The sequence below is a fragment of the Schistocerca americana genome, chromosome 4 (assembly GCF_021461395.2).
Source record: "Schistocerca americana isolate TAMUIC-IGC-003095 chromosome 4, iqSchAmer2.1, whole genome shotgun sequence".
Lineage (NCBI taxonomy): Eukaryota > Metazoa > Arthropoda > Insecta > Orthoptera > Acrididae > Schistocerca > Schistocerca americana.
The window spans coordinates 823498570-823521280 of record NC_060122.1 but is presented as its reverse complement, the minus strand read 5'-3'; the positions used below and the strand labels follow the sequence as shown (position 1 = coordinate 823521280).

Genomic DNA, 22711 nt, shown 5'->3' with positions numbered 1-22711 from the left:
GCAGCAGAGTGTGCGCTGATTTTGAAACTTCCTGGCAGATTAAAACTGTGTGCCGGACCGAGCCTCGAACTCGGGACCTTCGCCTTTCGCGGGAAAGTGCTCTACCAACTGAGCTACCCAAGCATGACTCACGCCCCGTCCTCGCAGCTTTACTTTTGCCAGTACCTCGTCTCCTACCTTCCAAACTTTACAGAAGTTCTCCTGTGAAACATGCAGTTTCGCAGTTGGTAGAGCACCTGCCCGCGAAAGGCAAAGGTCTCGAGTTTGAGTCTCGGTCCGGCTTACAGTTTTAATCTGCCAGGAAGTTTCAAAATCAGCTCACACTCCGCCGCAGAGTGAAAATTTCGTTCTGAAAACATCCCCCAGGCTGTGGCTAAGCCGTGTCTCCGCAGTATCCTTTCTTCCAGTAGTGGTAGTCCTGCATGTTACGCACGAGAACTTCTGTGAAGTTTGGAAGGTAGGAGGCGAGGTACTGGCGGAAGTAAAATTGTGAGGACGGATCGTGAATCGTGCTTGGTTAGCTCAGTTGGTAGAGCACCTGCCTGCGAAAGACAAAGGTCCGGAGTTCGAGTCTCGGTCGGGCACACAGTTTTAATCTGCCAGGCAGTTTCATTACACGATTCTTGTACATTTCTAGAATATATTTCCTGTGATTCCCGTAAACCTCTCATTTATACAATTTTAGCTTTACGTGGATTATTTCACCAACAGAATACTGTTGGCAATTGCTGCATCAATTATATAAAAAAACCTGCAATTTTCGAGTTTGCCACCGCCCACCCACCCCGGCAATTTCAAATTTTTGCAGATGCCCATGCATGGTATTAGTGTTGTCTCCCCTGAGTGTGGGGGGGGGGGGGGGGAGTGGAGGGACGGAGGGTGACAAAGTGTTTGTCCAGTATGCCTATAAACAGATGAACAGGAGTACTGCGTGCGCTTCAGAGTGAGCAGGCTACTCACTACTCGGTGACGACGACCACCTCGCGCGGCGCCTCGAAGACGGCGGCGAGGCGCAGCAGCTTGGGGTGCCTGAGGCGGCGCATGATGTCGACCTCGGCGCGCGCCTTGTCGCGGTCGGCAGCCTTCACGCAGCGCAGGAACTTGCCGGCGAAGAGGCGCTGCGAGCGCCGGTGGCGCACCAGGTGCACCACGCCGTACCGGCCCTTGCCCAGCTCCTGCAGCACCTCGTAGCCGGACGCGAAGTCGCCGCCCGCAGACACCTCCTCGGAGTCCCAGTCCTCTTCCTCCGGGACGTCTTCTTCTTCTTCCTCCAGCTTAACCCCGTCTGGAAACAACAACCAATTTGTAACGTCACGTGCTCGTCCTTTCCGCTGTTGTGGACGGTAGATCGAGCTTCCAGTATCCAGGAGATGGGGAAAATTTGTGCGATCTGAAGATGACGAGACTTCTAAATTAATTGCGGTCAAGACGTATAGGACTGGTTTAAGAGTACTTTCCCAGAATGGCGGTTGTTTTCCGTAACCCGTAGTGAAGGAACTTTCTCAAAGTCCTGCTAGGATGCAGCAATCTGCAGAATAGTGCCATCAGTGGGTTCAAGAAATGCCCTTTGGAAATGCATGACTTCTGCTTCTGAAACTGACTGAGAAAACAGCTGTGAATTAGATAATTTCATGGAACAATTTGGAGTTCGTAAGCTGTAGGAATCGGCCTCGGCTCTTAGGTGAAGATGTCCTTTCCAGAGTCATTCCTCACCAGCAAAGTTACTCTTCAAATATGGAAAGAATACAAGAATCTGAAGTGCATTCTTGGATGCAGATGTGAAAAACTGAACTCATTTTCTGATTTTTCTAGACGAGTTGTGTTTTTACTAGTGTTCATGTGCTCGGCAGACAGAGCCCTTATACAAGATCACAGAACCAGTAGCTGACAGGGATGTGGTATTTGATGAATGAAGCAGAATCAGCGAGGTTTAATTGAAGCTGGCGAATTACATTTGTATGTGGTGTTTTTCTCTGACTTTTTCCCTATTGACCCTGAACTTTTGTTTTTTTTTTGAAAGGAGATGCTGTCAGGAGCCAGCTGGAGGCAGTGTGTGAACAGTTAGCGAAATATTTTTTCAACTTCAGTTGTGTTTTGAAATCTTTTTGGCGTTACGTAGCTACAAGACTTCAATTATCGACTTTGGCTACTTAAAAGTTTAATCCTGTCTCGTGTATGAAATAGCCTGTTGATCCTTATTCACACAGATTTGATAGTGTAGCAGTGCTAAGGATTAATCTGGGTCCATTAATAAAAACAGAATATCTGGAGCAATACATCACGTAATTTGTATTGGGCACTACGCACAAGTCATTGTATTCTGGCCACGACCGCTATTGGATCTTCACTCAACGTCCGAGGGCAGATGAAACGACTTTTCTCTCTTGATTATGACGCATATACGTGAAAAACTAAGAAAATACGACATCGAAGTTTCGTATGGCTGTTGACCTACCTACTCTGTATAGAAAAGTACCATAGCTGGCAAACAATAAGCAAGTAATGCGTATCCGGAGTAGGGTGATGTTTCTAAGAACTGTCATCCGATTTAAAATTTATATAATAAATGGAAATGAACTAAACATATTCACCGTGAAAAAGTTATAACGAAACAAATCAAGGTGGAATGAACAAAGGCAAGTAATAAATCACAAATAGTTTCATTACAGCTTTAGCAATCATGATTTTTGTAATATATTTCCTCACTGCACTTCTGTTCCATATCTACATCATTGCTCCGCAATTCACAAAAAGTGCCTGGCATCGGATCACCTTCAAGATATTTCTCTGCTGTTTCACACTAACAGTGTGTGTGGCAAAAACAAACACTTAACTCTTTCCGTGGACGCTCCGATTTCTTTTATTTTACTATGTTGATCATGTCTCCCTGTGTAGATGCGCACCAACAAAATATTTTCACATTCAGGAGATAGTTGGTAACTCAGATTTCATTAGAAGAGCCTGCCGCAACGAAAAACGCCTTTATTTTAACGATTGCCACCCCAATTTGCGTATCACATCCGTGGCACAGTCTCTGTTGTTTGAACTTTTTCGTTGTCCTCCGTCAATCTTATCTGATGCTGAGCCCACACTGCACATCAATACTCCAGAAGAGGTCGGACAGGCGTATTAAAAGCAGTGTCTGTAGTAGTCATGTTGCATTTCCCGTGTGTTCTGCCAATAAACTGTGGTCTTTGGTTTGATTTCCCCGAAACATTATCTATGCTATCGTTCCCGTAATTGTAATGCCTAGGTATTAAGTTGAATTGACAACCAAGAGATTTGTGTGATTCACTGTGTAGTCAAAATTTAATGTATTTCTTTTAGTACTCACGTGGATGACCTCGCACTTTTATTTAGAGTCAATTGCCATTTTTTTGCACTAATATATACAGTCAATCTTTTGCAGTTGAATTTGATCATCTGATGACTTCAAAAGATGGTAAATGACAGCATCATCTGCAGACAATCGAAGAGGGCTGCTCGGACTGTCGCAATGGTCAGAGTCAGGTTGCAGGTGGGGTAGAGTTTTGTTCAGCTTGAAGATCTACATCTACATCATACTCTGCAAGCCACCTAATGGTGTGTGGTGGAGGGTACTTTCTGTACCGCTATCTGATCCCTCCAACCCTGTTCCCCTCGCGAATAGTGCGTGGGAAGAATGATTGTCGGTGAGCCTCTGTATTGGCTCTAATTTCTCGTATTTTCTCCTCAGCATCTCCGTAACGCTCTCTCGCCAACTAAACGATCCCGTGACGAAATGCCGCTCTTCATTGGATCTTCTCTATCAGTCCTACCTGATAGGGATCCCACATAGATTAACAATACTCAAGAATCGGGCGAACGAGCACCTTATAAGCCACTTCTTTCGTGGATGAATTACATTTCCTCAAGATTCTTCCGATGAATCTTGGCCTGGTGTCTGCTTTTCCCATTATATGTTTTAAATGGTCATTCCACTTAAGGTCGCTGTGAATTGTTACTGCGAAAATTGACAATTGATCCTAAATAACGAAAAATTTGAGGTGGTCCACATCAGTGCTAAAAGGGATCCGTTAAACAGAGGTTACACGGTAAATCAGTCAACTCTAAAGGCTGTAGATTCAACTAAATACCTAGGAATTACAACTACGAATAACTTAAATTGGAAGGAACAGATAGCATATGTTATGGGAAAGGCTAACCAAAGACTGCGTTTTATTGGCAGGATACTTAGGAAACTGCTACACTATATATTTTTGTTATGATTTTAGGGCTCAAAACTGCTACGGTCATTAGCGCCCGGTCTGTGACTCAGGAAAAGTTAAAAAAAAAAAAAAACGAAACTGGAAACTAGCAGCAATGGGAGCGAAACTCAAAAAAGTGGGGAAACTAAAAACAGAGGGAAAGCTTAAAAAACCACTATAGAAGGGGGTTGGTTGTCCCCAAAAAGAGCTTCAAATGACTGACGTCATCTCACTGGCACTAATAAACTCGAGAACGCGATCGGATGAGCGCGTGTCATCTGCTAAAATGGAAGATATATCAGGCGACAGCTGTAGACGGGCGCGTAACGGAGTGAAATAGGGTCACTCAAGTAAAAGGTATCACCGTCCGCAGTTGAGACCAGTGGGGACAGAGTGGGGGAGGATCGCCACTTAAAAGATGTCGATGGCTAAAAAGACAGTGCCCTACATGGAGTCTAGTTAAAATTATCTCCTCCCGACGACGAGTTCGGGAGGAAGAGGTCCAAGCACAGGGAAGAGCTTTCACGTCCCGCAATTTATTATTCCGAAGTGCCGACCAATGTGCGTACCATAAAAGAGCAACACGATGACATAAAACACTTCGCAGATCGGCGAAGGGAATCATGCGAATAGCAGGCTGAAGAAGAGAGACTGCAGCCTTGGCCGCTGTATCGGCCGCCTCATTTCCACAGATACCAACATGTCCTGGGATCCAGAGACGCCCCCCAAGTGGAGCAAGTGCAGGCAGTCCTGAATCCGGTGGACCAGAGGGTGGACAGGGTAGAGAGCTTGGAGACTGAGGAGAGAGCTGAGCGAATCTGAGCAGATAACATACTGTATCCGCTGATGGTGACGGATGTATTGAACAGCCTGGAGAACAGCGTAAATGTCCGCAGTAAAAACCGAACACTGGTCGGGAAGCCGAAATCGATTTGAGGTGTCGCCAACAATATAGCCACTCCCAACACCAAACGAAGTTTTTGATTCATCAGTGTAAATAAATGTGGCATCCTTCATTTGTGCGCATAGAGCAGCAAATGCCCGACGATAAATAAGAGAAGGGGTACCATCCTTGGGAAACTGAAAGGTCACGGAGGAGGCAGGTCCGGGGCCGGAGCCAAGGCGGTGCTGTAACCCAAGTTGTCAAGAAAGTCTTAGGAAAGTGGAAAGAAAGAGAATGGAGCAGTTGACGGAAGCGGACTCCCGGTGGTGGTAGTAGGGAGGAAGGGCGGCCTGCATACCCTAAATCGAAGGAGGCGTCGAAAAAAATGTCATGGGCCGGATTAGCAGGCATGGAAGACAGATGGCTAGCGTAACGACTCAGAAGGACAGCTCGCCGATTGGACAGCGGAGGTTCAGCAGTCTCAGCATAAAGACTTTCCACAGGGCTGGTGTAAAAAGCTACAGACACTAAACGTAATCCACGGTGGTGGACAGAGTCGAGACGCCGAAGAATAGACGGCCGAGCAGAGAAGTAAACTAATCCTTAGTCCAATTTCAAGCGCACTAAGGCGCGAAAGAGGCGGAGAAGGACCACTCGGTCCGCTTCCCAGGCGGTACCATTCAGGACACAGACAGCGAGCCGAAAGACAGGAAACGTGGGAGGACCAGCACAGTTTTCTGTCAAACATAAGACGCAAGAATTTAGCGACGTCCGTGAACGGAAGGTTGACAAGGCCTAGATGTAAGTAAGGCGGGGGAAACGCCGTACGACGCCAAAACCTACACTATCTTGTCCATCCTCTTAGAATACTGCTGCGCGGTGTGGGCTCCTTATCAGATAGGATTGACGGACTACATCAAGAAAATTCAAAAAAGGCAGCACGTTTTGTATTATCGTGAAATAGGGTAGAGAGTGCCACTTAAATGGTACATGATTTGGGGTGGATGTCATTGAAACAACGGCGGATTTTTGTTGCGGCAGAGCCTTCTCACGAAATTTCAATCACCAATTTTCTCCTCTGAACGCGAAAATGTTTTGTTAACGCCAACCTACATAGGGAGGAACGATCACCATGATAAAATAAGGGCATCGAGCTCGTACGGAAAGATATAGGTGTCCATTCTTTCCGCCCACTATACGAAATTTAATAATAGAGACTTGTGAGTGTGATTCGACGAACCCTCTGCCAGGCACTTACATGTGATTTGCAGAGTATCCATGTAGATGCCTCACTTGCAAGAGTCCTCTCCCATCGCTGTGTGGGCAAGTACCTGCAGACGTCACTGCGAGGTGGAAGTACGTGGTGAAGTGTCACGACTTTTCTGCCTTTCCTTTCCAGATTATCCTACTACACTAGCGTCCAGTTCACGATGAGTGTTGCGTACCTGGCGAATATGGTCGAAGTACAGATTGCCTCGATGGTGCTGCCGCCATTCAACGTTGTGACCCTTTGGGTGTACTCGTTGCTGACCGACTGTTGTACGTGCTCGAGCTCGACGTGTGACTGCGAAATAGTTGGATATTTGTAGTCTTAATCTCACCTGGTGTGGCGACGCGTGCAGCTGCGAAGGGCGGCGTCTCGAGGCCCGGCTCGCTGGCGCCGTGGCGGTTGTGCGCCCGGACGCGGAACTGGTAGTCGTAGCCCTCGCTCAGGCCCGACACGTGGTGCGACAGCGACAGGCAGCTGCAACAGCCAGAGCCGCGGGCCGCGGTCACCTCTCACATCGCGCTCTTCCCGAGGGCGTCCCTTACCTCACCACACCGTCCACTCCCAACGAAGTTGAAGGTACGGTCGTATGGAACATCCAGGGGCGAAAGTATAGCCCCGTGGCAAGTAGACAAAGTAGAACACCTTCCCCCTCCTAAATGGCTTCCCCAACCACCACCTTATTCTAAAGCCTACAAAATGCGCTGCCCCCCCCCCCCCCCCACACACACACACACCTGCCACTCTCCTCCCATTTGGGTAAAACAGTGAATCAAAAATTAAAAACAGTATTTCAATTAAAACACTTCAGTGAAGCGAAATACTGGGTAGTTATAATTAAAGTCTTATAAGTAGGCCGTTTAGGTTTTTATGTTGGTAACGCCATGTAGCGCTCTGTATGAAAGTCACTGGCTGTGCTGTGTGCAGTCTGTGGCTGGTTTGCATTGTTGGAATCTGCTATTGTAGTGTTGGGCAGTTGGCTGTTAACAAGGGCGTAGCATTGCGCAGTTGGAGGTGAGCCGCCAGCAGTGGTGGATATTGGAAGAGGGAGGGCGGAGTTTTGAGAGCGGGTGATCTGGACGTGTGTCCATCAGAGAGTAAATTTGTAAGACTGGATGTGATGAACTGATATATATATATATATATATATATATCTCTCTCTCTCTCTCTCTCTCTCTCTCTCTCTGAACACTTAAGGTAAATACATTGTTTGTTCTTTATCAAAATCTTTCATTCGCTAAGTATGCCTATCAGTAGTTAGTGCCTTCAGTAGTTAGAATCCTTTATTTAGCTGGCAGTATTGCCACTCTATGTATTGCAGTAGTTCGAGTAACCAAGATTTTTGTGAGGTAAGTGATTCGTGAAAGGTATAGGTGATTGTTAGTCATGGCCATCCTTTTGTAGAGATTATTGAAAGTCAGATTGCGTTGCGCTAAAAATATTGTGTGTCAGTTTAGTGTTGATCAGAATAAGTAAAGAGAGAAATGCCTGAGTATGTTCAGTTCGGCTCAGCTGTTTGAAAATCAAATAACGTAAGGGGTTTACCAGCACAGTAATTCAATAATTTTTCTAAGGGGACGTTTCAGTTTCCCTATTTAACACGTCATAACACGGAAACTAATTACCGTACGAGTACCAAACTCTACAGCATTAATGTCAAGGACGTGGGGTAGAGAGAGCACGCAGAATCAATTCAGTTGGGACACTTAATGAGCTGCTACGGTACATCATACCATTACATGCCGCTACCATTAATGCTACAAAAGGCGCTCAATATGGCGCCCATCACCGTCCAGAGGTGTCTGAAAGCGCAGGCGTTGTGCACAGCAGAAAGGAGCTTGTCTGTAGGTATGCTGGCTACCTGTCTTGATACACTGCACTTCAGATCAGCACATGTGTGAATGTTCCCAGCTGAACCCTGTGCTTCAGGCAGCCCCACAACCAGAAATCACTGGGAGTGAGACCAGGTGATCGTGACGGCCAAGAATTTGTAAACGATCGGCTGATAATTCGATAGTTTCCAAATGTATTTCGGAGAAGCAGGTGAACCTCACGAGCTATGTGCAGTGGCGCCCCATCTTGCATGAAAACTTGGGTTTAATGCGTCTCTCTCCTGTAGGGCGGTTTTTTTTTTGTGGTTTTAGGGCGCACAACTTCAACGGTCATTAGCGCCCAGACTACGTTAGGAATGCACCGCGAGGCACAAGTTTAAAACAGCAACTAAAAGGGAAAACACGATAAAAGATCGACAGGCATAGGATTAAAAAAACAGCATATTCAAATGTCCTTAGACAGGTTGGTCAAGTTGATAAAACGAAGAACGCGAGCAGCTGCTCCTGGGTCATCCGCTAAAATGGCATCGAGAGTACATGGCAGGCCAAGATCAAGACGCAGTGTAGTAAAATCCGGACAGGACGTTAAAATGTGGCGGACCGTCAGCAATTGCCCACATGGGCAGAACGGCGCCGGCGCAGCCGTCAGCAGATGGCGATGGCTGAACCGGCAGTGTCCAATTTGTAACCGGGCCAAAACTACCTCCTCCCGCCGAGGGCGTGAGGAGGACGGCCAAGCCATGGGGAGAAGTTTCAAGGCCCGAAGCTTCTTGTCCGTAAGTGCAGCCCAATCGGCATGCCACAGCGATAAAATGCGCCGACAAATGACCCTGCTAAAATCAGATGAAGGCACACAACAAGAAGCTGTCCGAGGCTGGAGGACCGCAGCCTTGGCCGCGGCATCTGCAGCTTCGTTCCCAGGGATACAGACACGGCCAGGAACCCACATAAAGCTAACCGGAGAACCGTCGTCCACCAGCTGCTGAAGAGAGCGTTGGATCCGGTGCACAAAAGGGTGAACCGGATACGGATCACAGGCTCTGGATGGCGCTCAGGGAATCGGAGCAGATGACATAAGCAGAATGTCGGTGGCGGCAGATGTAAAGAACAGCCTGGTAGAGGGCAAAGAGCTCAGCAGTGAAGACCGAACAATGGCCATGGAGCCGGTATTTGAAACGTTGTGCCCCGACAATAAAAGAACAACCGACCCCGTCATTGGTCTTAGAGCCATCTGTATAAATGAAGGTCATATTAATGAACTTCGAACGAAGTTCGACAAAACGGGAGCGGTATACCGAACCGTGGGTAACCTCCTTTGGGATCGAGCTGAGGTCAAGGTGAACGCGAACCTGAGCCTGGAGCCAAGGTGGCGTGTGGCTCTCGCCCACTCTAAAGGTTGCAGGGAGTGAAAAATCAAGGTGTTGAAGGAGGCGACGAAAGCGAACTCCAGGGGGTAGCAGGGCAGAGACATACAACCCGTATTGACGGTCGAGAGAGTCGTCAAAAAAGGAACGATAAGACGGGTGGTCGGGCATTGACAGTAGCCGACAGGCATACCGACAAAGCAGTATATCGCGCCGGTAGGGCAGTGGCAATTCACCGGCTTCAGCATGAAGACTCCCAACGGGACTAGTATAAAATGCTCCGATCGCAAGACTTAAACCCCGATGTTGTATGGAGTTGAGGCGGCGTAAGATGGACGGCCGTGCAGAGGAGTATATGAAGCTCCCATAACCCAGCTTTGAGCGGACGATCGAGCGATATAGGCGAAGTAGGACGGTTCGATCCGCTCCCCACGACATACCACTGAGAACACGGAGGACATTTAGAGAACGGGTACAACGGGCAGCCAAATAAGACACATGTGGAGACCAGCTAAGTTTCCTGTCAAATGTAAGACCTAAAAATTTTGTCGTCTCCACGAATTGGAGAGCAACGGGACCGAGTCGTAAGGACGGTGGGAGAAACTCTTTGTAGCGCCAGAAGTTAATACAGACCGTCTTCTCGGCAGAAAAACGGAAGCCATTGGCGACACTCCAGGAGTAAAGATGGTCAAGAGAACGCTGAAGACAGCGCTCCAGGAAACATGTACGCTGCGCGCTGCAATAGATGGTAACATCGTCCACGAAAAGGGAGCCTGATACATCAGCTGGGAGGTAATCCATTATTGGATTGATCGCTATGGCGAAGAGAGCGACGCTCAAAACTGAGCCCTGTGGCACCCCATTCTCCTGGAGAAAGGTGTCCGACAGGACAGAACCCACACGTACCCTGAACTGTCGATCCATTAAAAAGGAACGAATAAAAAGAGGGAGGCGACCGCGAAGGCCCCATGTATGCATGGTGCGGAGAATGCCCGGTAGGGCGGGTATGGCATGCTGGCGAAGCACATTGCAGTGATGCTGGCCAGTCACACTGCTCGTCTTTGGTCCTTGAGCGCCAACGAGTTCAAAAAAAAAATGTGCCAATGGTGAATGCAGCTGTGAAGCCACACCATACGGTGACACTTCCACCACACAGAGGAAATTCATGCACAGTGACTGGAGGTGAAGAGCTCCACACTCAGCAGTTCTGTGTGTTCACCTCTCCTGTCAGGAAAATGAGGTGTTTGTCGATAGGATGGTCCAATTGGTCCTCATCAATTTCAGTCCTCCTCACAACAAAGTGGACAGCGAAATCAACACGTCGTAGTGCGTCCCGTGCTGAGGCTGTTTTACGGTATGGATGATCTTGTACAGATACCATCTGAGAATGATTCGAAGCACCTTTCCGTACAGTGGACCACAGGACGTTCAACTGTCGTGGCACACAACGCGCACTGCCTGACGATCGGGAATTCCGTGCAGCGTTGTCTGTCATAGCGACAGCGATTTCATCAACCACCTGTGGTGCAATCGGTCGGCCACCTCTTCCCGGACCGACGCCCACCTCTCCAGTTGATTCGAACTTCTTCGTGCTCTGCACAGCAGGTGGAGAAAGAGGATCGTTCTGTACTCTTTTCCTCCGGCGATATTCTCTAAGTGCAGCTGCAGCATTACTGTTGTTTTGACAATAGCGCTTCACCAATAATGCGCTGCTCCGTTTGTCCGGGCTCATGTTGACATGTCAGTAAGTGCACTGCGACTGATCAGGTGTGTGAGACTGAGTCACGGTGACTGATCACGGCTCCTGGTGGGCCATAGTTTGAACTGGACGGCGGCGCTATGACGCGTGAAAATCACGTATGCCGTACTCTGGACATTAATGCTACCAAGTTTGGTACTCGTACAATAATTAGTTTCCGTGTTAAATAGGGGAAGTTTAATTATAACCACCTGGCATAACCTTAAATTTTCCCTAATTTAGCCACACATGAAAGAACAACACCAAGCCGTTTCTTTTGAGATTATTTAACTAGTAAAGCAATTTCTTATCTTCAGAATAAAAACCCAAATCAGTTAGCGAAAAAACTGCGTTACGTCACAGCAAATGAAATATCAAATACTGTACAGAAAACCAGAAGAAGAATGGACAGTTAGTTTCAAAGAAGTATATAAATTTGAACTTCCATTTATAGATGTAAACTAATGAAATTTACTTTCTTAGTGAACTAAATTCTTACCTTTCTTACTTCGTTTTTAGATAAGTATAGCAGAACGCTCAGTGACTAGCAGAGGTCTTCAGACATCGACATCAGGGCCACACGAAAACTACTCCCGCTGCTGTGTAGTAAGTGGTCTCCTTTACTCAGACCATTTACATTCAACCAAAACTTTCATTAGTTTATTTAAATGAGTTATTCCTCGTTGTTTTATGTGCATAATTGTGTATTATTTTAGGAAAACCGGACAAGTGCGAACAGTACCTACGCTCTGAGGGGTCCCTACAATGTTATATATACAGATCTGTAAGTATTGATGAGCGAGTTTGCGAGTATGACAGTACCTTTATTCCACTGGCTTGCAGTTGGAAACTTGGCGATCATAGTCCTTAGTGTATGAGAAACCTTTAAATTGATACCTCTACGTGCTTCTGCGAAAGAGTGTCTTAACAGATGGACAGGGACAAAATGGCTAGATGGCAAGACATCTTTTTCACAGCGGCAAGATACATCACTTTATTGTAGCTCAGCCAATTAAAATAAATATTTATAAATTACACACACACACACACACACACACACACACACACAGACATTCCACTTTCCTCGTAACTGCAGACGTATTACTGAAAGCCAGATCAAAATCTCTCTAGCAGTTCTTGACATTGACAGATAACGAATGCAATGCGAATCTGTAATGACAAATTTTGTCATGTAATTACGCATGAGTTTTTCCGGTTTTCAGCAGTTGGTCCAGTCCTGTATCCGAGGCTGTTTGTGGGTTCAACCCCTGGCTGCATTACTGGTGCTGCGCTGGTTAAGTCGCGTGATGGGTCTTGGTTGCCAGTGCCGATTCGAGGTGTCGCGACCTGCCCGATTTCCTGTCGGGGTTGTCTCCCTTAGGGAAGCTGGCTTCACCTCGCCCCTACACACACTGGCTGCTCAGTCGAGACCACTCCGGCTACGGTCATCGTACGTGTAGCTGCACTACCGTCGGCCCGGCTCTAGACTTCGGCAAAGCACGCAAACCCTGCTGCACGGATATGAAGGTGCCGTCAGTAAGAAGACGTCGAAAAGGCTGGAAATGATTTTGTTTGTGAATTCGGAACAGGCAACAGCCTAATCCTTGAAATGATTATGATTACACATTAACTGTTTTCAGCTTTCTTTTCTTTACTTGTACTGTGAAATCTCGCTTCTTTCCAAGGGTCATGACTGGGTCAGTGGGAAGTACCCCATAGGGTTTGGTGAGAGTTTGAGAGTATGAAGAAATGACTGTATACTTGGGTTGCATTAGTGCTTAAAATTTTTACTCTTACAAGAGACCGTAGACTTGAGTATTTCACGTAAATTTCAACTTGCGACGTCTTTCCGTTCTTTACAGCAATACAGACAAGTTGATCGTCTGAGACTACGGGTTCCGTTTTTAGCGATTGTGCTTTTTCATTTTCTGCATAACATCTACATCTATACTCTGCGAATCACTGTAAAGCACGTGAAAGGCGGCAGGGATAAGTGCAAACTGCTATTTCCATATTTTTATCTGTTCACTCTATGCAGGATGGACATACGAGGTGCGGCTAGAAAAAAACCGGACTGATGCTGGAAAAAACATTTACAATTATTTACAATTTCATGTTATCTCCTTCAATGTACTCTCCTCCTCGGTCTCTACACCGCTCCATACGAATTTTCCACTGTTCATAGCAATGCTGCAGATCATTTTCGGTAAGTCCATACATTACTTCCGTCGCTTTTTCTTTTACTGCTTCAACAGTCTCAAATCTAGTTCCTTTCAAAGCTGACTTGACTTTAGGGAAAAGAAAAAAGTCACAGGGGGCCAAATCAGGTGAGTAGGGTGGATGATCTAAGATGGGAATGATGTGTTTTGCCAAAAACGTCTTCACTGACAACGCACTGTGAGCTGGGGCATTGTCTTGGTGAAGGATCCATGACTTTTTTCTCCACAAATCGTTCCGTTTTCTCCGTACTCGCTCACGTAGGGTAGCCAGGACGCTAATGTAGTAATGCTGATTCACTGTTTGTCCCTCTGGTACCCAATCAATGTGCACAATCCCTTTGATGTCAAAAAAAAAAAAACAATCATCATTGCCTTGAATTTCGATTTTGACATTCGTGCTTTTTTTTGTCGTGGAGAACCAGGAGTTTTCCAATGCATCGATTGGCGTTTAGTTTCGGGATCGTAAGTAAAACACCACGATTCATCGCAAGTAATAACATTTTGTAAGAAGGTGGGATCACTTTCAATGTTTTCCAGGATGTCAGAACAAATCATTCTTCGGCGTTCCTTCTGTTCAATTGTGAGACACTTTGGAACCATTTTTGAACACACTTTGTTCATGTTGAAACTTTCATGAAGAATCTGCCTAACACTTTCCTTGTCAACTCCTGTTAACTCAGACACTGCTCTGATTGTTAAACGGCGATCTTGTCGAACAAGTTTACCGATTTTTTCAATGTTTGCATCAGTTTTTGCTGACAATGGTCTGCCAGTGCGAGTGTCATCACTGGTGTCTTCGCGGCCATCTTTAAATCGTTTAAACCACTCAAACACTTGTGTTCGCGATAAACAATCATCGCCGTACACTTGTTGTAACATTACAAACGTTTCACTTGCAGATTTTCCTAGTTTGAAACAAAATTTGATGTTAACACGCTGTTCTTTCTGTACACTCAACATTTTCCGACGCACAGACAAAACGTCGACTACTTAAAACAGACGCCACGGGCAGACTGAGTGCAGGAGGCAGATGAAACTCGAGCAGTAGGCGGAGCGAGAGTCACGTGACAGGCCACGCGACTTTCAGCCTTATTGCATTCGTTTTATTGTTTCACCAGTACTAGTCCGGTTTTTTTCTAGCCACACCTCGTATAGGAGCTGAAGAACGTTTCAACATTCCTGTTATAGTTTTTCGCCATTAAAACAAGCCTGCGACCATTCGCGTCACCTTTCCCTTATTGATAGTATTTCCAAACCAGAGAACCATTCCTGACTCACTGCAGAACGGAGAAAGAACGCTTAGCTTCTGCAACAGTAGTGGGTTCTGGTAGCTACATCAGGATAGATTTAAATTCTTGTCTACATTAGTTCGCTGGAAGCAGAAGGGAAATAATATAAGAAAAGCCATTTAAAAACTTAACAGTACATGGTACACTTAATATCTTTGAAAGAGGGGGCAGATATGAAAATAGGTTATATTGTTCCATATTCGTCTGTAACATACTTCCCTCCTTGAAACAAGGTGTTTAGCTGCGAATAAATGATGTGAATCATTGTATAAAAATATGTAATTTTACGTCAAGTTATGGTCAGCCTCTCGTCCTCGCGAAGGTCGTTGAGGAGCCTCTCTGCCGTTTTAATTCGTTTCTTGCATAATTTAAACTGAATGGTTCATGTTTCACTCATGTTGAAAGCTTCGACAAGTAGTTGTCGCCTGATTCTTTGATGGCAGGTACCTCAGAGCAGCTGAGCGGTACGTAGCAGTTAATGAGACGGACACTGGCCTCGCAATGATGCTACGGAGCGTAACTGAACTGGTTAGTTGACGAGTAACAACAGTGCTACATTGACATTTCGGCAGAGAGGAACCCAAGGAATTCCGCAGAGTGAGAAAGAAAGGCAGACGACATAGCATTTCTGCAAGATGAATTGACATTTCGGCAGAAAGGAACCCAAGGAATTCCGCAGAGTGAGAAAGAAAGGCAGACGACATAGCATTTCTGCAAGATGAGTCAGCGAAATATGTGGGGTCGTATACGCTCGACTGTGCGGACAATGTACATAAGTACAATGATGATATGTGCTTAACAAGCGAAAGCGATACTGAAACAGGTGACGAGCTATGTAGTTCGTCATCCTTGTCGGACAGGGAGCCAAAATCCCATCTCCAGTGAAAATTGCGACGTGCTGAATATGCAAATCAAATCAGGATCGAAGATAGAGTTTGCTGATACAATAATTCAGAAATATAATGAAGATGGCCCAAACACATGACGTTACGTTGGACAGATGTACCGATTTTGGAGGACAGAACCTGAAGGTGGCAAGTTTAAGCAGGACACGACGTTCATCTCCAAAGTAACAGAAACAGTCCACTCACTCAAAGTGAGTACGAACTGTTTCCACCCAAACTGTCGACGCCCGGTGTATTACAAGATATTGATGACAGCGTACTACAGAACATCTATAGAACATTTACGTAGACTTACAATAGTGGCTTCAATTCCTATAGCAAACTAATGAGTGGTATAAATGCATTGAAAGTAAATCAAATTGCAGACTAATTCTGAATTATGTACCGAGCAAAAAGCGAGCAGGAACTCGTTTCAAAGGAAACACCGTCGCAGTTACCAACTAGAAAAGAGCATGTAATATCGGAATTTGATAGAGCAAGGTCGTTTGGATCTACAGTTCACTACTGGCGTCCTTAAATGTGGGCACTAGAAGCGTTTGAAATGGTTGGCCTGGACAATTGCAAAGCTTCGATATCTTATCGACAGTCTTAATGCCTAATATGGCATCCAGGCATATTAATACATTTGTCACACGTAAGGACATAGAAGACAATAATAGTGTATGTCAGAACGCACAAAAGTTTGTGGAGGAAATGAACATGTTTATAACATAGCAGGGAGAGGAGAAAGGAAATGCTTGGAACAGTGACCGGAGTCAGTTTTAGAATGAAATGTCTTCTTCAACACTGTCTCACAGAGCAGAGAAAGCTGCAGCTAGTGCGTTGCAGTCTGTACATAGCTCTACCAACTACACAACTGATGTGCCTTTATTAATGAAGGAAACAAGACTAGCAATTAAGTTGTACGTCTGTTTTCAACAGGCACAAGGCACTTTCTGCGCAAATGTTTCAAAGAAACTTTAAACAACCTGCCCACGAAATACTCCTGTGGAGGCAAGCAAAGGTGGAAACAGAGAACACATGAAATGTTTTCTAAATTCAGTTCTTGGCGAACATGTAACAAGTGAAAAGAGCCCATTGCTTTGTGATTTCTGGTCAAGTCATGTAGACGAAAGCTTTCCAAACAAAGATGTTATGGTGAAGACATTGCCACTGAAACCAACAAAATATTACCAACCTCTTTATGTTTATTTCTTTCGGCAATATGAGCTCTATATTAGACGGATTGCTGATTTTGAAAGAAGACAATGGGCCAAACCACAAGTGAAGATACAAGATCGTTATTTCATTATTAAACATCACTCTGATTTACAGTCAATTTTCCCCTCCAAAGTATACGCCTGTGTTGTATGCTTGGTGGCATACAGGTTATGACACTGACATTGATTTTATGATTTTAAAATGCAAGTAGTGTAGTGTTTAATATTTGAGGGCGTGGATGCGAACGTGATTTTTAATGTAAAAACATGGCTTTAGTGTGGTCTGCACATTGTTCTCTTCCAGTTTGGTTTAACCACTTCATTAATGAAAGTAGGTTATTCGATAGAAGTCCAAATATTGTGTACGTGTTCATACTGATATTGACTTGTTACCAGTCTCCACCAAATCTTAGTTTTCAATATAGTGTACAAAGAATATTTTCATTGAGCACACCAATAAATTTAAACAATTTCAACTTCCTTCACATATAACATTTCTGTGTCCCGTCTTCTTTCGCTTACGAATACAGCGTCGTTTGCTAGCTAAAGCTGACCAGATGATTCAGATTTTTTGCGACAGAATGTTTTCCAAAGCCAAGATTTCACCTGACTGATCTATTTTATTATTTTTTCATTTTAATGTATCCTGTATTTCGTTTCTTTTGGGATCCTGGGCCCGCAATCATCGGGAACCTCGGGGCAGTGTATTGCACAAGCTTAGTTACGACCCTGGGATCATTTTAGGTATTGGATTGAACAGATTAGTGCAGGATTTTTTGCGATGTAGCTTGCGATGACAGACTGCGATGCACCCCAAGGCCTAGGTTAGGTTGAAATGTCAGTTTTGGTTGTGAATTGAAGCCAACGATTATGAGAATAATTCTTGTTATGGCGTATATTTGATTTCGATGAATGTTTTATGTCCGCCGTTTTGAAACAGTCATAGTTCAAAACAACGGGTGGTGGTGTCGGCAGGTTCAGTATTTCTCATATTAAGTCCGCCACTCACCTGTCAGCGACGGTGGTCCAGTGGTCTTCGTCTGCGCGACGCATCTCTACGCTGTAGCCGGTGACGATGCATCCGCCGTCGTAGGGGGCGCTCGACCACGCGACGAGTGCGCATGCGCCCTGGCAGTCCGGGCCGCCACTCACCGCACACACACTGGGGCGGCCCTTGGGTGGGTCAGGCGGCCCTGCAACACACCAGTCACCTTGGTGGTTCAGGGCTATCTACACAGGTTGTTAAGCTATACTCACTTCTTGATGTTGTTGTCTTCAGTCCTGAGACTGATTTGATGCAGCTCTCCATGCTACTCTATCCTGTGCAAGCTTCTTCATCTCCCAGTACCTACTGCAACCTACATCCTTCTGAATCTGCTTAGTGTATTCATCTCTTTGTCTCCCCCTATGATTTTTACCCTCCACGCTGCCCTCAAATACTAAATAGGTGATCCCTTGATGCCTAAGAACGTGTCCTACCAACCGGTCCCTTCTTCTGGTCAAGTTGTGCCACAAACTTCTCTTCTCCCCAATTCTATTCAATACCTCATCATTAGTTATGTCATCTACCCATCTAATCTTCAGCATTCTTCTGTAGCACCACGTTTCAAAAGCTTCTATTCTCTTCTTGTCCAAACTATTTACCGTTCATGTTTCACTTCCATACATGGCTACACTCCATACAAATACTTCCAGAAATAACTTCCTGACACTTAAATCTATACTCGATGTTGACAAATTTCTCTTCTTCAGAAACGCTTTCCTTGCCATTGCCAGTCTACATTTTATATCCTCTCTACTTCGTCCATCATCAGTTATTTTGCTCCCCAAATAGCAAAACTCCTTTACTACTTTAAGTGTCTCATTTCCTAATCTAATTCCCTCAGCATCACCCGACTTAATTAGACTACATTCCATTATCCTCATTTTGCTTTTGTTGATGTTCATCTTATATCCTCCCTTCAAGACACCATCCATTCCGTTCAACTGCTCTTCCAAGTCCTTTGCTGTCTCTGACAGAATTACAATGTCATCGGCGAACCTCCAACTTTTTATTTCTTCTCCATGGATTTTAATACCTACTCCAAATATTTCCACTTAAGTGGAAATATTCAATAGCTAACAGTGACCAAAAGCGTCATAACTCTAACATAGCGATCATGCAATTTTTTTCACTAATTGACCTATTCTGCAAGAAAAAAATAATCCAGTTTCACGTGCTTGATAGTTGTATCAGCTAAAATAACGATGTGGTTGTCTCCGTCGTAACGCCTGAGCTTAGTCTCACATGTGGGATGCTTACTAGCGGAATGGATCACATGCGGAACAGTCTCTGTAGGGCGTGTAGCTCATTGAATACCATGGAACTCCATACCTTTGGTGTACTAAATCCTTTCCCATTACACTTGCCAGTATCAAGGCAAGAAAGGGTCCTACATGGTGATTGGTGGATGGATAATTTGACCACATATACGGTTGCACCTTAGGTCCCTTTATCTGATGCCACAATCTTATTTTAGATGTGTCAATTTCCAGGCACTGATTTCTACGCACAGTATTTTTAGCCTTTTACAGTACCCATTTACAACATTTGTTTTTCAAATTTTCTAATAAATTTCGTATTTTCGTTCGGAAACTAATATTTGTACTGCTTTCTCGACTGTAAGTAATCTCATAAAGCGCGATATCTATCAAGTTTTTTTCAACTCTTTAAGACCCAAATAGGGAGGAGTCTGGGTCTTGACCTTTCCTGTTTAGTCGCGTGCTACATGGTTTTGGAACAGTGATTTATTATAAAAAATGTCCTCTTCCCAAACCAGTGAGTGCTACGAGAAGAATACAGTGGTAATAGTGTGGATAATTTCTGGAGGTGATATAGTCCTGATAAGAATGTGACAATTCAAGAGTAAATTAGCGTGGTGAGGGAAGTAGCAGAACGAAGAGACTGAGATATTCCGTTAAATATCTGTTATTTGCCAAGAAATAAAATTTAACTGTATACAGCATCCATAATTATATTTTTAATATTTATCACAAATTGTTACAATGCTGTAAAAATGAATTATAGAGAGAAACATTTTAATGTGGATTTTAAGCGAGTATGGAGCATTCGTGTGGCTAAGTTTAACAACTGATGAAACGACGGAATTAAGAGAAAAACGAATGAAAATTTAAACAGCAGTGCACGCCACCCGACACTCAATTTTGAGGGGGGGGGGGGGGGAAGGGGGGAACACGCTATTAGTCCTGGGATCCACCGTAACAACACAAGAAGCATCTGAAGAAGGCTTTATGTGGTAAATGTGAGGAAGTACCACGTAATAATCTTAGTAATTTCCAATCATATTTTGGCAACGTATGAGCCTCATGAGAAGTACGACATTTAGCTCATAATATGGATATATGTGTAGCTGTGTAGTTCACGAAACGTTAAAACGTACTGGCTTGTTGTTGTTGTTGTTGTTGTTGTCTTCAGTCCTGAGACTGGTTTGATGCAGCTCTCCATGCTACTCTATCCTGTGCAAGCTTCTTCATCTCCCAGTACCTACTGCAACCTACATCCTTCTGAATCTGCTTAGTGTATTGATCTCTTGGTCTCCCTCTACGATTTTTACCCTTCACGCTGCCCTCCAATGCTAAATTGGTGATCCCTTGATGCCTCAAAACATGTCCTACCAACCGATCCCTTCTTCTAGTCAAGTTGTGCCATAAACTTCTCTTCTCCCCAATCCTATTCAATACCTCCTCATTAGTTACGTGATCTATCCACCTTATCTTCAGCATTCTTCTGTAGCACCACATTTCATACAGTAAAGCTGCATATCCTCGGGAAAAATTACGGCTGTAGTTTCCCATTACTTTCAGCCGTTCGCAGTACCAGCACAGCAAGGCCGTTTTGGTTAATGTTACAAGGCCAGATCAGTCAATCATCCAGACTGTTGCCCCTGCAACTACTGAAAAGGCTGCTGCCCCTCTTCAGGAACCACATGTTTGTCTGGCCTCTCAACAGATACCCCTCCGTTGTGGTTGCACCTACGGTACGGCCATCTGTATCGCTAAGGCTATAACTACAATATTAGTTTATATCTAGAATCAACCGCATCGTACAAATAGCAGGTAGAAACAAAGCGTAGGGATCGACTACACAAGTTAAGTGAAGGCTTTTTTGTCGCCTTAGTGCGCAAAACATCTGGGGTCATAAGCGCCCATGTCAGAACTTAAAATAGCCAATTACTGAACGAATTTGAAGTTTGTGATACTGTGAGCCTAATCGACTGGAGTAGATGGACAGCTAAAGACTACCTCTTTGAGGACGTCGCTCAAACGGTTGAAAATTAAATTTCCTTCGCCTTGCTACTACGACGAATAAAAAGTAAAACGCAGTCTACAGCTCGTGCTGTATCTGATAATTCAGATGGGAAACATTCATTGAAACGTAAACGGTTGTAGAATTGGCATTGCGTCAGAAAAATGGGCACACTCAATGGTTGGTAGCAGTAAGCACAGAGTGGTGTCGAGTGTCCACTTTACAAATGACGGTGACTGAAACAACAGTACCCACTATGCAGCCTAGCTGAAAGTATCTACTCGCGTCGAGAGTGGCAGAGGAAGTCGTCCAAGCCGTTGGAAGGTGTTTTAATTTCCCCATACAGAAAGACCTGTTTTCATTTCAGAGTGACGCAGTGTTCGTATGTGTGGCAACAGAGATCATCCAAAGTGGCGGAACAGTTAAAAGTCAGAGTGCAGCCTTGGCAGCTTTATTCGATCGCGCTCCGACATGACCAGGGGTACACACAATCATCATGTTGGCTTCATCATCACCGAGCGAGTAGAGGCTTTCTTGTAGTCTTTGAACTAAGGAGTGGAATGTGTATAGCGCACACAGTCTTTGGAGGGTACTAAGTGACTCAAAACATAATCCTCAATTGAAAGGCCTGTGTCATCAGATGTACTGGCTGGACTGATAGAAGGGGGAATGATCTGCAGTAAAAATCGAGCACTGTTCTAGAAGGTGGTATCTCAAATGTTTGTCGCCAATGACAAAGACACATCCGACACCATGGTCAGTCTTAGAGTTCTCAGTGTAGACGAAGGTGCTGTCTCCAAGTTGCGTACAAAGTTCGATGAACTTAAAGCAGTAAGTCGAATCTAGAATAGTGTCCTTGGGAAGCGAACTAAGTCCAACATGAACGCGGACCTCCGCATCAAGCCAAGGTGGTGGTGAACTCTCACACATCGGGAACGTGGCAGGTAACTTAAGGTTCAGCTTCCGAAGCAGTATATGAAAGGAAACTCTGGAAGGCAGCAACAAAGTTGCCCTTACCCCGTGTTGGCAGTCAAGGATGCACAGGATACATGGTTGGGCATAGAGGACAGACGTCACACGTCTCTGCTGAGGAGACCTTCACGCTGGTATGACAGCAATAGTTCGGCAGTGCCTGCATAGAGACTCGTAACTGGGCTAGTGTAGAAAGCTGCAGTGGCCGAAAATATGCCTCGATGGTGGACCGTTGAGATGGTGTACAATAGATGGTGGTGCAGATGACGCCCAAAGTCCATTTTGGATCGGACAAGGGATTGGTATAAGTGGACGAAGATTATCTCATCCGGTCCCCATGAAGTACCGTTTAAACACGTTGGATATTTAGATCAGGTACAGTGTGCTGCTGAGGACCAACTGAGTTTCCTATCGAGCGTGACCAAGAGTTTCGTGGTTCCGACAAACGAAAGAGCGACAGGACCGGGCTGTAAAGATGGTGGAAGAAACCCACAGGTTTTTTGTGAAAAAG

General features: G+C 45.1%; 1 protein-coding gene across 1 annotated transcript in view; it reads right to left on the bottom strand.

Moving 5' to 3' along the window:
- The window catches only part of LOC124613832 (titin homolog), a 1109199-nt gene that overhangs the window by 13051 nt on the left and 1073437 nt on the right, over positions 1–22711 (bottom strand). The window contains exons 33-35 of the mRNA XM_047142555.1: positions 17932–18115; positions 6711–6853; positions 961–1285 (exon numbers count right to left, since the gene is read on the bottom strand). Of these exons, the coding sequence (XP_046998511.1) occupies positions 961–1285; positions 6711–6853; positions 17932–18115 (652 nt within the window). The remainder of the gene's footprint in view (positions 1–960; positions 1286–6710; positions 6854–17931; positions 18116–22711) is intronic.